General features: G+C 44.3%; 1 protein-coding gene across 3 annotated transcripts in view; it reads right to left on the reverse strand.

Annotated features, from left to right (window-relative positions):
* arhgap5 (Rho GTPase activating protein 5) overlaps window positions 1-14,872 on the reverse strand; it is a 50,506-nt gene that overhangs the window by 11,421 nt on the left and 24,213 nt on the right. For all 3 annotated transcript variants that reach the window (XM_071918157.2, XM_071918156.2, XM_071918158.2), the window contains exon 4: window positions 1,303-1,380. In XM_071918157.2, coding sequence (XP_071774258.1) covers window positions 1,303-1,380 — 78 coding nt within the window. The remainder of the gene's footprint in view (window positions 1-1,302; window positions 1,381-14,872) is intronic.

Raw genomic sequence — 14,872 nt, forward strand, 5'->3', positions numbered from 1 at the left:
GAGTAAGAGAGTTTATCCAGTGGAGAAAACGCGAGTCTCCCTCCTTCCTCAATCCCCAGCCTGTCTCTCTCCTGCAGTGCATTCTGGTCTCTCTCCTGCTCCTGTGGTGGAGAAACTGGTCTCTCTCCTCTTCTACGATGGATTTCTCCCTGTATGATTGTTGAACGTCTCTCGGTGCAAAATGGCGGCTCTAGAAAGAAGCCCTCGCTCTTTGATTCTGAGGAACTGACACCAAAACCTGACGTTTACCGCTGATGTTTTACATCCTGAAACATTTTCTCATATCAAACTCCACTGGAGCTGCTGGAAACATCTGGAGGTGACGTCACCTCGTCTACGATTGGCCGGTTATTCACCAAGAAGAAAAACAACTAACTACTGGATGGAGACAGGAATAAAACAACATCAACAACAGCTGTTTTTATAGAATTAAAGAGTTTTAGGGTGAGTTTTCCTTTAAGTTACCTAATATACTTTAAAACAAACCATCATTTGTATTCATTTTGCACTTTAAGTCATTTCGTAAGAGTAGATGCTGTTTTTTCTAACGGTTGGTATTTCATTTCGGAATAAAACTCTTCATATTCAGGCTATTCGGGAGTTATTACCATTTAATGAGATTCATGATTAGTTTTGTTTATTTGCACAGCGATAAAACAAAGTGATAAAAAAAACGGATAAAACGCAACGAGAAAGAAAAAGAAAGAAAAGACCCAATCAATAAGTTTGTGCATGTGAGACTGAGCAGAACAAACCGAGCGGCTGGCGCAGCGTCTCATCTCTCAAGTCTTCCCTCTGTGTGTTATCAAGCAGGGTGTAAAGTTCCCAGCAGCCACCGGGGCCGAACGCCGCGGCCGCTTTATTTCCTCTTAACAGCCGGCATCTGGAGCTCCTTCCCTCCTCTGAGAAGCAGCTTTTTCTGTTTAACTACTCATACCGCCCGCTGCAGTTTGGAAACCGCTCGTCCGCTGCGGCCGGTAAAACAAAAAAAAAAAAAAGTAATATTTATTGCACACATCACACAAACTCAGCGCTCGATTGGTACCATGTTTCCCGAGGAGCCGGAGAGTTCCTAAACGGGGAGATTTAAACGCACGGGAAAATAATTTAGAATCACGATCTGTGGAAATAATTGGAAACACCGGCGTCCGCTTTGAATCTCCGGTTACACACGTTTTCAAGTTCCTAGGTAGCCGGATTTATATTTATGATGGTGTGCTGCTGAAATGTGTCTGTGGTGTGTGTGTGTGTGTGTGTGTGTGTGTGTGTGTGTGTGTGTGTGTGTGTGTGTCTGTGGTTTACCTTGATCAAACTGTTTCTGGATGTTGTCCTGGTCCGTCTTGTTCCCACTGACTCGGTACAGGCCTTCTGTGGTCAGACCTACACACACACACACACAAGACACAAAACACACACATCTTCAGTAATAATAATAATAACGGTCGACTTCATTTATATAGCTTCTAACAGCAGCGCTTTACAGAAAGGAATAAAACCAAGGAATCGTAAAAGACATAAAAAAAAAGGAGATTAAAAATTGGGAAACACATTAAAAAGTGGCCCAGAAGAAATGAAAAACATCCAAAACAAGAAGATTAGAAAGTGAAAGTGTGTTAAAATACTGAAATGAAAAGGACGGAGCAACAGGAACATCGCCACAGGGTTCGACTGATGGGACTTTTTTGAAGATGATACCAATATTTTTGGATTGAGGCTGCTGAGATTTTAACTATTTCATGTCAAAAACCTCCTAAAAACAACAAGTGTTCAGTGTTTTCCTCCAGAGTTTTCTTCTCATCAGGGTGGAAAAGCCTCTGAAACAGCATTCAGAGCATCATGGGACACTAAAACTCTCCACTGAAACCAGACTGATGAAATTATTTTAGTGTCAGCAGCTGTTTAAGGCAGCGAGTCAGATCCTCCCACACCACACCGGATCAATTCATCTGATCAGATAGAAAAACAACGAGGATTAAAACCTTCGCTCGCTGCGTTCAGGCAGGAAGATCCTTCATATCAAAGATGGACGACACTCTGGCACATGGCCGTTTAACATTTAATCACTGAGGCTTACTAGTAACAATTTACTTTCAACTAGTTAAAATTCTTTTGTAACAAGTAAAAATGTATTTATAACTAGCTAGAATGACAATTATGATATCTGTCAAACAATTCTTACTAGTTATAACTAGTAAAAATTACATGGATACGACATCTTGGAATAACAACTTAAAACTGAATTACTGATATGTTTGATTCATAGTAGCCTCAGTGATTAAATGTTAAAACGGCTTGCCATTATCAATCAATCAATTTTATTTAAGTGCAGAATCACCATGAAGCATGGTCCCAATACACTTTACAATTAAAAGAATACACAGGACAAAACATACAGCAAGCAAATAAAATAGTTAAAATAAAACAACCACATTAAAAACATCAACATTAAAAGGATGTTTGAAAAGGTGATGGACCCGACTAAGTTATGGCAAGTTCTAATACATTTTTACTAATCATTTTAAAAATGGCTTGACTGACCGGTCGATATCTGATTTGTAATAAAAGACCAAGACAAATCGGTCATTTTCAAAACACGCTCACTGTAAGAAACGGTAGATAGTGTGAGCGGGACAACTACCGGCTTTCTACAGCAACGCCTTGCTCACCGGCAAAGGAAGGGGAGCGGCGTTTCTCTTTCGGGATTCGAACCGGCGACCTTCCAGCAACAAGCCCACCTCTCTGACCTCAACACCCCTGCTCCTGTTCTTAGCCAGAAGCTCTACAGGATAACAATAATAATGCTAATAGTAATACTGCTAATAATAATGCTAATAATGCTGAATTTCCTTTACAACGCTCCTCTCTCATTCCTGAAGCACTGATGCAGCTGGTCTCAGAACAGTGTTTATAATGCTGTATCACACTTAACAGCTGATCTCAGACCAGCACATATGGAAATGGAGTGTCTAATTAGCGCTATAATGTTTGCTCTGGCCTTGGGGACCAAACACACACACACACACACACACACACACACACAGAGGCATGCATGCTGCAGTGTGAATGACCTTGCAGCAGGAGAACTACAGCTTGTATGTGGGTGTGTGTGTGTGTGTGTGTGTGTGTGTGTGTGTGTGTGTGTTGAATCCCTGCAGTAATAGGTAGTCAAGCAGAGACAATATTATGTAAATTCAACTTTAATGGATTCAAATAAACCATATCAAGTGAGTGTGTGTGTTGAGAGAGTGTGTTTGTGTCTATGTCTATTCGTGTGTGTGTATGTGTGTGTGTGTGTGTGTGTGTGTGAACTCAGGTGAGTCACATAACACCCTGGCTTTGCTCTGGCTCAGCTCTTAAATTAACAGAAATCTGAGGGAAGCAGCGTTTGCTAAATGACCTCAGTCTAATCAGCAGCCTACTCAACCTGTGTGTGTGTGTGTGTGTGTGTGTGTGTGAGAGAGAATGTGAGTGTGTGTGTGTGTGTGTGTGTGTGCACTTTGGCAGTCAGCAGAATATATATAAGCTTAGAAGACACAGCACCCACTCTACTGGCACAGAGAGCGATCAAGGCTTATATACGCTTCTGTTTTACTGCATGTGTTTATATTACTATACTTGTGAGGACCGTCCATTGACTTACATGCATCTTCACACACAACCTGAACCAGTAAAATCTGTTGCGTTCGTATATGAAGTTTTCATTTTTCAGGACTGATGCTGCATCCATTTCTGTCAGATTTTTATCCATTTTGACGGACAGAAAATTCAACTTTCTCTGGACGGGCGGGTTTGTCACGGTCCGTTTAGCCAATCAGAATCGAGGAGGCGTTCAAGAGGTTTGTTTCGGGACAAATGGCGGCGAACACTGAGAGCTTGGAGGAGGCTAATTAATGCAGCGTACATCATCCTGTTGTTGTGCGACTCATCATTACAGGATTACAGACACAGAGACGAGACGGAGGATGAGACGACCGCAGGTTTCCACAGAGATGGACCGGAGTTTAGGTTTTGCATCTAAGGTTCTTCTTCTAGTCTCTTTATGACTGTAGGTTTGCCAGGTCGGGTTAGGGTTTGATATTCCCCCACACTGAGGTCTCAACAGGTTAATACCAGGATCACAGGAACGAGTCTGTTTCTTCTTCTTGTTTCTATGAAGCAGCAAAAGCTACAAGCGAAGCCTTCTGGGCGGCCATGTTTTCTCCTTCCAGTTCTTCTGCCTCGCCCCGCGATGTTGACGCTCCTAAACAACCCGCCTAACTCTCAACCTGATGCTGCGTTCACATCATATCAATTTAATTCCTAAAAGCACTGATTCATTTGAACTCATTTGAAGCCTTCAAGAGACAATATGTTTTCTTTTAGACTGCTGATCAGCTTTTTCACTCTCAACACACATGATCTCTGTCATGAAATATGTGAGTTCATGTTTTAAGAGCAAACCAGACAATGTAATGTCGACCACAAACCAAAAAATGCAGCAAGTAGTTGTTTCCTGCCGTGGTATTCTGACAGCCAAGATCACAAAATCACTTAAAGGAATAGTTTGGTATTGTAAAAAAAAAAAATGAGGTTACGGTCAATAGTTGTGTTCTACTTGCAGAGATGCAAACTGGTTAGGGGTGAAAAAGGTGAGAAGAATGCATGACTCCCTTTGCCTTTCCATCAAGGCAACAGTAAAAAATCTAAAAGATAAGATAGTTTTGATTTTTTTCTCAAAGGTGGAAAATAGTAAAAATAAAGAAACGTTGTCAAAACTTTTGCCTGGTAGTGTAAATACTCCATGTATATACAAAAACACATATCCATCCATGTATATGTACATATACATATACACATCCACGCATATACACATACAGGCCCCATATATACACGCCATAAGTACACATTGAAAATACACCAGGCGGGTCATTTTGGGTCGTTGTTTTATGTATGAAAACGGGTCGGGCGGGTTGGGATATGTTAATGTGTCGGATCGGGCGGTCGCAGGTTGAAACAAACCTGACCCGCACATTACTATTAGCCAGTTAATTTTTAAACCACAAACTCAGAATTTTGCCTAAAGGTGACTCGTTAGTTTTTGGATAGGAACTATTTTCTCTCAAAGACGCACAACCTTCTAAAGGTCGTGCGTCATCACATCAGAATTCAAGTAGAAAGTCGTATTTACCCTCTGAAGAGGTGAGCGGTTATTTGAAGCAGGCCGCTGGCATTTACCATCTTTCCCACATGACCTGAACGCAGCATCACTCTAACCTTTACCTGGCCCGGACCTTTAAACACATCGTGACCTCTGACCTTTGAGTAACACCACCCCCCCACCCCCACCCCCCGGTACGATGTCCTCACTCTGTGCATCTCTCCATCTTTGTGAGGACATCTGATCCTAACAGGATGCAACACACACACACATACACACACACACACACACACACACACACTGCTGAAGGGGAAGGAAGTAACAGTGGAGCGAATGTTTGCATGTTGGGATCTGATAAGGCCTGTCCTGCTGCGATATGATCTGTATCCTGCCACACACACACACACACATATACACACACACACACACACACAGCCATTGTGTCACCCCCCCCCCTCTTTTTCTCTCTCTCTCCCTGTCTCCCTCTCTATTTCTGTCTCTAAAGCTGTTTTACTGTCTTTCTTTCTCTGTCTCTCTCTCTCTCTCTCCTATCTTTCAATATCTCTCTCTCATCTTTCTCTTTCATTTCACCCCTGTCTCTCTTGGTCTCTCTCTCTCCACCTGTCTGTCTTTATGTCTCTCTATCATTCCACCTGTCTGTCTGTCACTCTGTCTGTCTCTCTACCTGTCCATTTCTCTCTCTCTCTCTCTCTCTCTCTCTCTCTCTCTCTCTCTCTCTCTCTCTCTCTCTGCCCGTTGGCCAGTTGCCACGGTTATTTTATCGCCGTGACAACCATCTGCTGTGGGAGGAGACAGGAAGAGACGTTCAATAAGTGAAAGTCAATCATCGGCTATTTTTAACTCTTATTTAACCAGGCAGGGACACACACACACACACACACACAGCCTGAGGAGCTGAGCTGTCCACGCTGATTTCGTCTTTAAATCACTTCTTAACAAACACTTTACTGGCATGCTGAGGTTTTGTTGTTGATTTTCAATCCTGTAATGTTAATCGTTTTTTATCCACTTTTGAAATAGCTTGCCAGTGTTTTTAATCTTGTTTTATAATGTTTTTAATTGCTTGATACACGTTACTATTTCATGTATTTATGCCTTTTGGTGAAGACCTTTTTTAAAACTCTGCTTATTGGTAAGTGCTATCATCATAATTCAGTTTATGATGATGGTGAATAATAATATTATCATCATCATCATTATTGTTTTGGCTCTGTTTTTATCTCCTCTTTTTATCTCTCCTAAAATTATATTCTTAACTGTTTTTTTTCCAAATATTATGATCACAGGTATTAATCATGATTGTTAGTCTTGTTGATTTGGGCGGCAAATTAATTTTACTGCACTTTCGGCATCTTATATCAACAACTTGACTATTTCAGCTTCAGCAAAAACCTTCGAAACAAAGTGAAATGTGAAGAATTCAAACTCGGCTGTGTGTTTCCACATATCAAGGTGGATTCTTTGATAATTGCAAACACATTCTGATGAGGAAAACTGATCCCACTCAAAAAAAAAAAAAAAGTTTTAAAACTGAAAGGCAGCAGTCTCAGCAGCGGGCCGGTGAAGCTTCAGTCACTGGAATTGATGGTCATGTTGTGAAATGTGAATTATTGCAATAAAAACAGAAACCAGAGTGTCGGTGAGCATGTGAAGGGAAACCAGACTGCAGGGTGGAAACCCTGCAGTCTGGTTTCCCTTCACATGCTCACCGACACTCTGGTTACTGCCACCAATCAGCTTACGGCAATATTCGATTACAACATTAACATGGTTTGAAATGAGCAGGATTTGTCTAATAACCCGGTTAATATGGATTCACTTAATAATCAGTCTGCCGCCCCGCTGCACCGCTCCATGTGGTTTGCTGTGTAAATCCAACATCTGGGTTACTGTGTCTGGTGACCTTTGACCTGCGCAGTGTTGACAAGCCCTGATACACAGACTGGCCGAGCAGACAGGCAGCTTATTTAACCCCTCGCACCCCGATCTCCCCTTAAATTCCCCCTTAAGTTGCTTCAAAATTAGAAAAAAAAACATGTTCTTCCATACTGTATGACAATGTTACATACATATTCTCTAAAAATAATAAATCTAGATGTCTTGTACTTCATTTTCTACACATTTCCCTGTAATTCAGCCTGACATGTTTGGTATCGTTGGAAACCTTGGGATCTGGACTACAATTTAAAATAAGGTTCTGTGAGTTTGAACAAAGCTTGGCTGAGAAACATGAGTTTGTAATGATGGATCCACCGCTGGAAGGATTTAATCAGGCTCTGTTACTCTGATTATCACCTTACTGCGATCATCATGGCTCTAATCAGATAAAGGTTTCAATAGGAAGAGTATTGCTTTAATCTGGTTCAGATCAAATTATTAAACACACTCAGTGTCTCAGAGCAACACCAGGAGCCACAACGAGCATTTCCCATGATCCTCTGGGTGAGAAATGAGGCTCCAGTTTCTGCTCTACCTGGTCTGGGGCTCATTCTGCTGCTAACACTGCTGTGTGTGTGTGTGTGTGTGTGTGTGTGTCAGAGAAAGAGAAAGCACAGCTGTATGTGTATGGATCTAATGACCTAAGGTGTGCACTTTCTTTGTCTGTCTCTCCCTCCCTCTCTCTCTCTCTCACTCACACACACACACACACACACACACACACACACACACACACACACACACACACACACAGCGCTGTGGTCTGGTGGAGTCATCAGTTTCTCCGTTGGTGTGTTAATTTAATGACCGGCCCTCCAACCCAACCCTGGGTCAATATAAATCAATACACACCCTGCATGTGTGTGCGTCTGTGTGTGTGTGTGTGTGTGTGCACATGATTTAATATCTGGGCACCTTGGGAAACTAGATCCATACACACACACACACACACACACACACACACAGGGCAGTACTTCAGCAAGGCTCTCTCTCTTTCTCTCTCTGATTGTTCACTCTTGATATGTTCCTCCTCTCTCTCTCTCCAATATCTCTCTCTCTCACACACACACACACACACACACACACACACAGAGGTCTAGCTGCAAGCTCAGAGTATTTTGATAAATGTTGAGATTACGATTACAAATCATCAAATGTGTAGTGTGTGTGTGTGTGTGTGTGTCCCTTTCTCTGCTGGCTCTCAGTGGCAGCAGTCTCTCCCTAGTCGTGTCGTCATGCTACAAAAAACTGAAACAAAAACCTAAAATAACACAAAATGAGGCTCTAAGTTGTTTTAAAATGTAATAATTTAAGAGGGGGAACAAAAACGACCCCGGGCGTTTCCCGTCGGACCCATGATGCTGACGCACAGCACAACACAGGAAGAGATCAACTGCATGGAAATAAACAAGAATCTACTTCTGTTAGTGTGAGGAGGAGAGGAGAGGAAAGGAAGAGAGAGGAGGAGAGAGAGGAGAGGAGGAGAGAAGGAGAGAGGAGGAGAGAGGAGAGGAGAGGAGAGGAAAAGAGGAGAGAGGAGAGGAGAGGAGAGGTGAGGAGGAAGAGGAGAGGAGGAGAGGAGAGGAGGAGAGAGGAGAGGAGAGGAGGAGAGGAGAGGAGGAGAGGAGAGGAGGAGAGAGGAGAGGAGAGGAGAGGAGAGGAGAGGAGAGGAAAAGAGAAGAAGAGTGTTATCAGGCTCCTGCAGCAAAGAGGACAGCAGCTCAACCTTCCATTAACATAAACTCTCTCTCTCTCTCTCTCTCTCTATCTATCTGTAGATCTCTCTATCTGCCTCCTCTCACCTTCGATTTTCTCTCTCTCTTTATCTCTTGATACCTGGCTCGCTCGTTCTCTCTCGCTCCCTCTTGAATTTCTCTCTTTCTGTGTCTCTCTCTCTCTCTCTCTCCTTGTTCACTTGTATCTGCATCCTTTCACTCCCAAAACTCTCTCCCTCTTTCTGTCTCTAAAATCTTTCCATCCTGTGTTATTACCTGCTCCCCCTCCTCTTTCTTTCTCTCTATCTATCTTCTTAGTCTCTCTTGGTATTTACCTCTCTCTCACTCCATCTTCCCCTTCACTCTCTCTCCCTCTCTCTCCTTTATCCCTCAGTATCTATCTCTTTTTAAATTCTCTCTCTATCCTCCTGTTCTCTCTCTCTCTTTTAAGCTGAAATGTCTTAATGTGTTTGCAGTGTAGTGGAGCTGAGCTGCTGTCGGCCAATCAGGATCCAGTATTGTGAGAATTTAGTCTTTCAATTTCATTCAATTTAACCAATTTAACTTTAAACAGACTTCACTTTTATTTGCATCGTCCAGAGCCAGAGAGGATTAGAAAACAAAATCATGAAAATTGAATAACATGAGAGCCTGATAGCATCGTTAGCCAGTTAGCTAACACTGCTGCTACCTGTGTGTGTGTGTGTGTGTGTGTGTGTGTATGGCAGTGAAGTCAAATGTGAACAGATCAGATTGGAAAGCAGGACTGTGGACAGGTGCATGTGTGTGTGTGTGTGTGTGTGTGAGAGAGAGTGTGAGTGTGTGTAAGTGTGAGAGAGAGAGAGGAGTGTGTGATGTGTGTTGACAGAGGGACAGATGTCCGGCGTTCAGGAAGCGACAGGGTCAGCCGACTGTAAACACACACACACACACACACTCACACACACACTCACACACTCGTGCTCATCTCATCTCTAATGTAACAGACAGATGGGATGGTTTTATAAATAGAGCCATCAAGCTGGAGCTACCTAGCTAATGCTCTATTTATTTACTCACACACGAGCACACACACACACACACACACACACACTCATGCACACACACACACACTCATGCACGCACACACACACGTACTGTCTGCCTCTCATTCTCTTTCTAGTTTTGCCTTTCTGATTGTATTTTTTCTCTCCGACTGCCTGTCTCTCTCTCTCTCTGACTGCCTGTCTCTCTCTCTCCAACTGCCTGTCTCTCTCTCTCTGACTGCCTGTCTCTCTCTCTCTCTGACTGCCTGTCTCTCTCTCTCTGACTGCCTGTCTCTCTCTCTCTCTGACTGCCTGTCTCTCTCTCTCTCTGACTGCCTGTCTCTCTCTCTCTCTGACTGCCTGTCTCTCTCTCTCTCTCTGACTGCCTGTCTCTCTCTCTCACTGACTGCCTGTCTCTCTCTCTCTGACTGCCTCTCTCTCTCTGACTGCCTGTCTCTCTCTCTCTCTGACTGCCTGTCTCTCTCTCTCTCTGACTGCCTCTCTCTCTCTGACTGCCTGTCTCTCTCTCTCTCTCTGACTGCCTGTCTCTCTCTCTCACTGACTGCCTGTCTCTCTCTCTCTGACTGCCTGTCTCTCTCTCTCTCTGACTGCCTGTCTCTCTCTCTCTGACTGCCTCTCTCTCTCTGACTGCCTGTCTCTCTCTCTCTCTCTCTGACTGCCTCTCTCTCTCTGACTGCCTGTCTCTCTCTCTCTCTGACTGCCTGTCTCTCTCTCTCTCTGACTGCCTCTCTCTCTCTGACTGCCTGTCTCTCTCTCTCTCTCTGACTGCCTGTCTCTCTCTCTCACTGACTGCCTGTCTCTCTCTCTCTGACTGCCTGTCTCTCTCTCTCTCTGACTGCCTCTCTCTCTCTCTCTCTCACTGACTGCCTGTCTCTCTCTCTCTGACTGCCTGTCTCTCTCTCTCTCTGACTGCCTGTCTCTCTCTCTCTCTCTGACTGCCTGTCTCTCTCTCTCTCTCTGACTGCCTGTCTCTCTCTCTCTGATTGCCTCTCTCTCTCTCTGACTGCCTGTCTCTCTCTCTCTCTGACTGCCTGTCTCTCTCTCTCTCTCTGACTGCCTGTCTCTCTCTCTCTCTCTCCGACTGCCTGTCTCTCTCTCTCTCCGACTGCCTGTCTCTCTCTCTCACTCTCTCCGACTGCCTGTCTCTCTCTCTCTCTGTCTGCCTCTGTCTCTCTCTCTCTGAGTGCCTGTCTCTCTTTCTCTCTGCCTGTCTCTCTCTCTCCCTCTCTTCCTGCCTGTCTCTCTTTCTCTCTGCCTGTCTCTCTCTCTCTCTCTGCCTGCCTCTCTCTCTCCCTCTCTTCCTGCCTGTCTCTCTTTCTCTCTGCCTGTCTCTCTCTCTCTCTCTTGGCTGGGAGTGTATTATTTCCCTCCAGCAGATAATGATGTGGAATATGATGGATGATAATGACGGAGGATAATGAGGGCTGATGAATAATATTTAAACAGCGCGCACACACACACACACACACACACACACACACACACACTCATCAATATCCAACAACTAGACAGCTCACAGAGGGAAAACACACAGTCTGTCTGTCATCATCTGATTTTCTGTTTCTGCAGTTTGAGTTTCTCTTCTCTCTGTCTGCTCATGCTAACTACCCAGTTCTTCTTCTTCTGTTGATTCCAAACAAACCGAAAACGTAAAAACGCATCGAGTCAGAAAGCAGCAAAACAGACATTTATTTATATGAAAAAGTTGCAGGTTTTGACTCTAAAGTGAAGTGTGACACTGAGCAGAGCGAGGAAACCTTCAGCTCAACCAGAAGCAGGAAAATCAACGAAATTATGGGTTGAGAGGTTTTGCTGTGACAGCGCTGATGAGTCACACACACACACACTTTTCATCACACACCCTGAACTTTCAAGTTGTCACCTTCTTTCACACACACACACTCATGTTGTCACACGATGTCACGCACACACACATACACACACAGACACACCACACATCTATGCACGCACTGAACTTTTAAGTCGTCACACACACACAAAACACACTCAAGCTGTCACAGTATGTCACAGACAAATTTACTCACACAGCCCCTGCGCTTTTTAGTTGTCCGTCATGCGTGCGCACATACACACACACACACACACACACACGGAGACTGCAATTTTTAGTAGCCACATTTTGTCATGCACTTACAAAAATACACAGAAGGAGAGGGAGGGAGGGAGAGAGAGGAGGAGAGAGAGGACAGAGAGGATAAAGAGAGAGGACAGAGAGAGGAGAAAGAACCGTTAAAAGGAGAAAGAGGGAAAAAAGAAAGGAGAGCATGAGAGAGAGAGAGAGAGAGAGAGAGAGAGAGAGAGAGAGAGAGAGAGAGAGAGAGAGAGATATAAAGGAGGAATCAGGACCTGTGCTGTACAACATGGCCCACTAAACGCCCGCCGAGACCTTGATCAAAGCCGCCTCGTCATCAGAAACACCCACAACGACTGCTGCTAACGCTGCTCTGTGTGTGTGTGTGTGTGTGTGTGTGTGTGTGTGTGTGTGTGTGTGTGTGCGCCTCCAGCAAGGTGCTCTGCGAGGTCAGTGTCTCTCGTAAGGCGAAGAGGCCGACATGTTCGACCGCAGCGGGACTTGGCTCCGTAATCCTCCTGATATTTAGACCCACTGAGCAGCAGACCTGGTGTGTGTGGGTCCGGACCAGGTTTACACACTTCCACACACACACACACACACACACACACACGGTCCACTCACTGTGTCCTGCTTTCACGTGTCAAGATTATGTAAATGTTTTGCCTAGTGTCCAGCCTCCATGAATCTCCACCTGCAGTTAATTCAGACAAACCTACTAATGACGCCATTAAAAAGGCCTTTTTAACATCTTAATGTAATGAGGGGGTTATTTGTTTTTTCTGTTTCGCTTAGCATCTTCTTTTTAATGTTTTTATAACATATTTTAAACAAACTGTCTTTTAATATCATGTTGTGTACAGCTTCTCTGGTTCAGTATCTGTATGTTTTAGTTCCTTCCTGTTTTATTCCTTTTTCTATTATCTGTATCCAGTGTTGTACTGTTTGTTTAATTTTTTTCTTCTTATTTTATTGTAAAAGCATCTTGTAACCTTGTTAAGAACGGTGCTATATACATAAAGTTCATTATTATTATTGATATAATTACAGAACGACAACAAAGGAACTGGATGATAGCGAGCTAGATTTAGAGATCTCAAAAAAACGTAACGGCATCGACGAATTAAAACAGGAACAATCAGAATATTTAAAAGCCGGGAAGTGAACGCCGCCATGATCGCTGTCTCCAGATTACGTCTGCTGCCGGGGCGAGAAATTTGGTCAGTGAATCAGTGTTGGACAGGCTTGACCGGACCGATATGACTCACCATGCAAATTCGAAAAGTGCTAAAGACTGCGACTCATGGAGCCGGACGCCAGGCGATACATTTTATCATTACTGTTCAGACTTGACTCATTTCAGTCAATTCTTAGTCAAATTTAATTTTTAGGGGCGGCTGCCAGCCCTCCTGTGGTTTAGCCGGTTCCTGCTTCAGCTCCAAAAGGTTAAAAAGTTGTAAAGCTGAAGACTTTCGGTCAGTATTCAGTATAATTTATGCTGATTACGACAGGGGAATGACTCATCTGGGCCAAAACACTCATAAATCGAGACCGTCCTTCACAACAACATGTGAGTGAACAGTGGGACAAAAACCACAAACACTGTGGTGTGAGATGTGTGTATCACAGCTGAACCGCGATAGTTTTTCAAACGTTTGTGTGCCTGTTCCTGAACTTTTCAAGACCTGGAAATGCTAAAATTATATTTTCCAAACATTTTGACACTTTGCAAAGGAGAGGGAGGGAGAGAAAGACGGAGGGAGGAATAAATCGAACGAATACAGGGTAGAAAACATGTAACCAAATGTTTTTTTATCCCTCCTGACAAGAGATACACAGCCTATGGAGGGATGGAGGGATGGATAAATGGAGGAAAGAAAGACAAAATGAGGGAGGGCAGGGTGATGGGTTCAGGAAGAGCGAGAGAAAGAGAGAGAGAGAGAGAACACAAGGGAGTGCAAGAGGAAGGGAGGAGAGATGGAGGAGGAGGAGGAAAGGGAAGGGAAGGAAAGAGGGGGGAGAAGGAGAGATGAATTAATGGATGAGTGGTAAAAAAGAGGGATGGGCGGATAGAGAGAGAGAGAGGGGGAGAGAGAGGGAGTGTAAGAGGAAGGGAGGAGAGATGAGGAGGAGGAGGAATGGGAAGGAAATTGAGGGAAGGGAAGAGGGGGGGGAGGAAGGAGAGATGAATTAATGGATGAGTGGTAAAAAAGAGGGATGGGCAGAGAGGAAAGGAGAGAGAAGAAGGAGGAAAGGGAAGGACATGGTTTGAGGGAAGGAAAGAGAGAGGGAGGAAGGAGAGATGAATTAATGGATGAGTGGCAAAAAGAGGGATGGGCGGAGAGAGAGAGAGAGAGAGAGAGAGAGAGAGAGAGAGAGAGCAACATAAGGGCTTTTCAAAGCAAACTAATGGAAGAGTGGACTGCTCAAATACAGCCACAGGACACACTCTCTCTCTCTCTTTCTATCACACTCTCTCTCTCTCTCTCTCACACACACACACACACACACACACACACAAGCTCCATTAGGCCAGCTGACTGCCTTGGAGCCAGGTGGCACGGCACTAGCCTCTCTCTCTCTCTGCACAGCTTGGCCCCGAGACACACACACACACACACACACACACATACACGTTTGTCCCAAGCCAGTGTGTCTTATCACCACACACACACACACACCATCCTGAGAGTTGTGTAGCCCCCGGCCCAGCTCAACCTGGCCTCATATGCCCCGACACTGTACTCATCACACACACACACACACACACACACACACTCTTACATCTGTCCCTTGCCTTCAGGTTAGTAACTATTGGATAGGACCCTAATACTCTGCTGCACACACACACACACACACACACAAGGGGCCATAACAAATCGCCTTAATCCAATCCTTGCACTGGCCCTATCACTTTAAGCAA

This window comes from Centroberyx gerrardi, chromosome 17 (genome assembly GCF_048128805.1).
Source record: "Centroberyx gerrardi isolate f3 chromosome 17, fCenGer3.hap1.cur.20231027, whole genome shotgun sequence".
In the NCBI taxonomy this organism is placed as follows: domain Eukaryota; kingdom Metazoa; phylum Chordata; class Actinopteri; order Beryciformes; family Berycidae; genus Centroberyx; species Centroberyx gerrardi.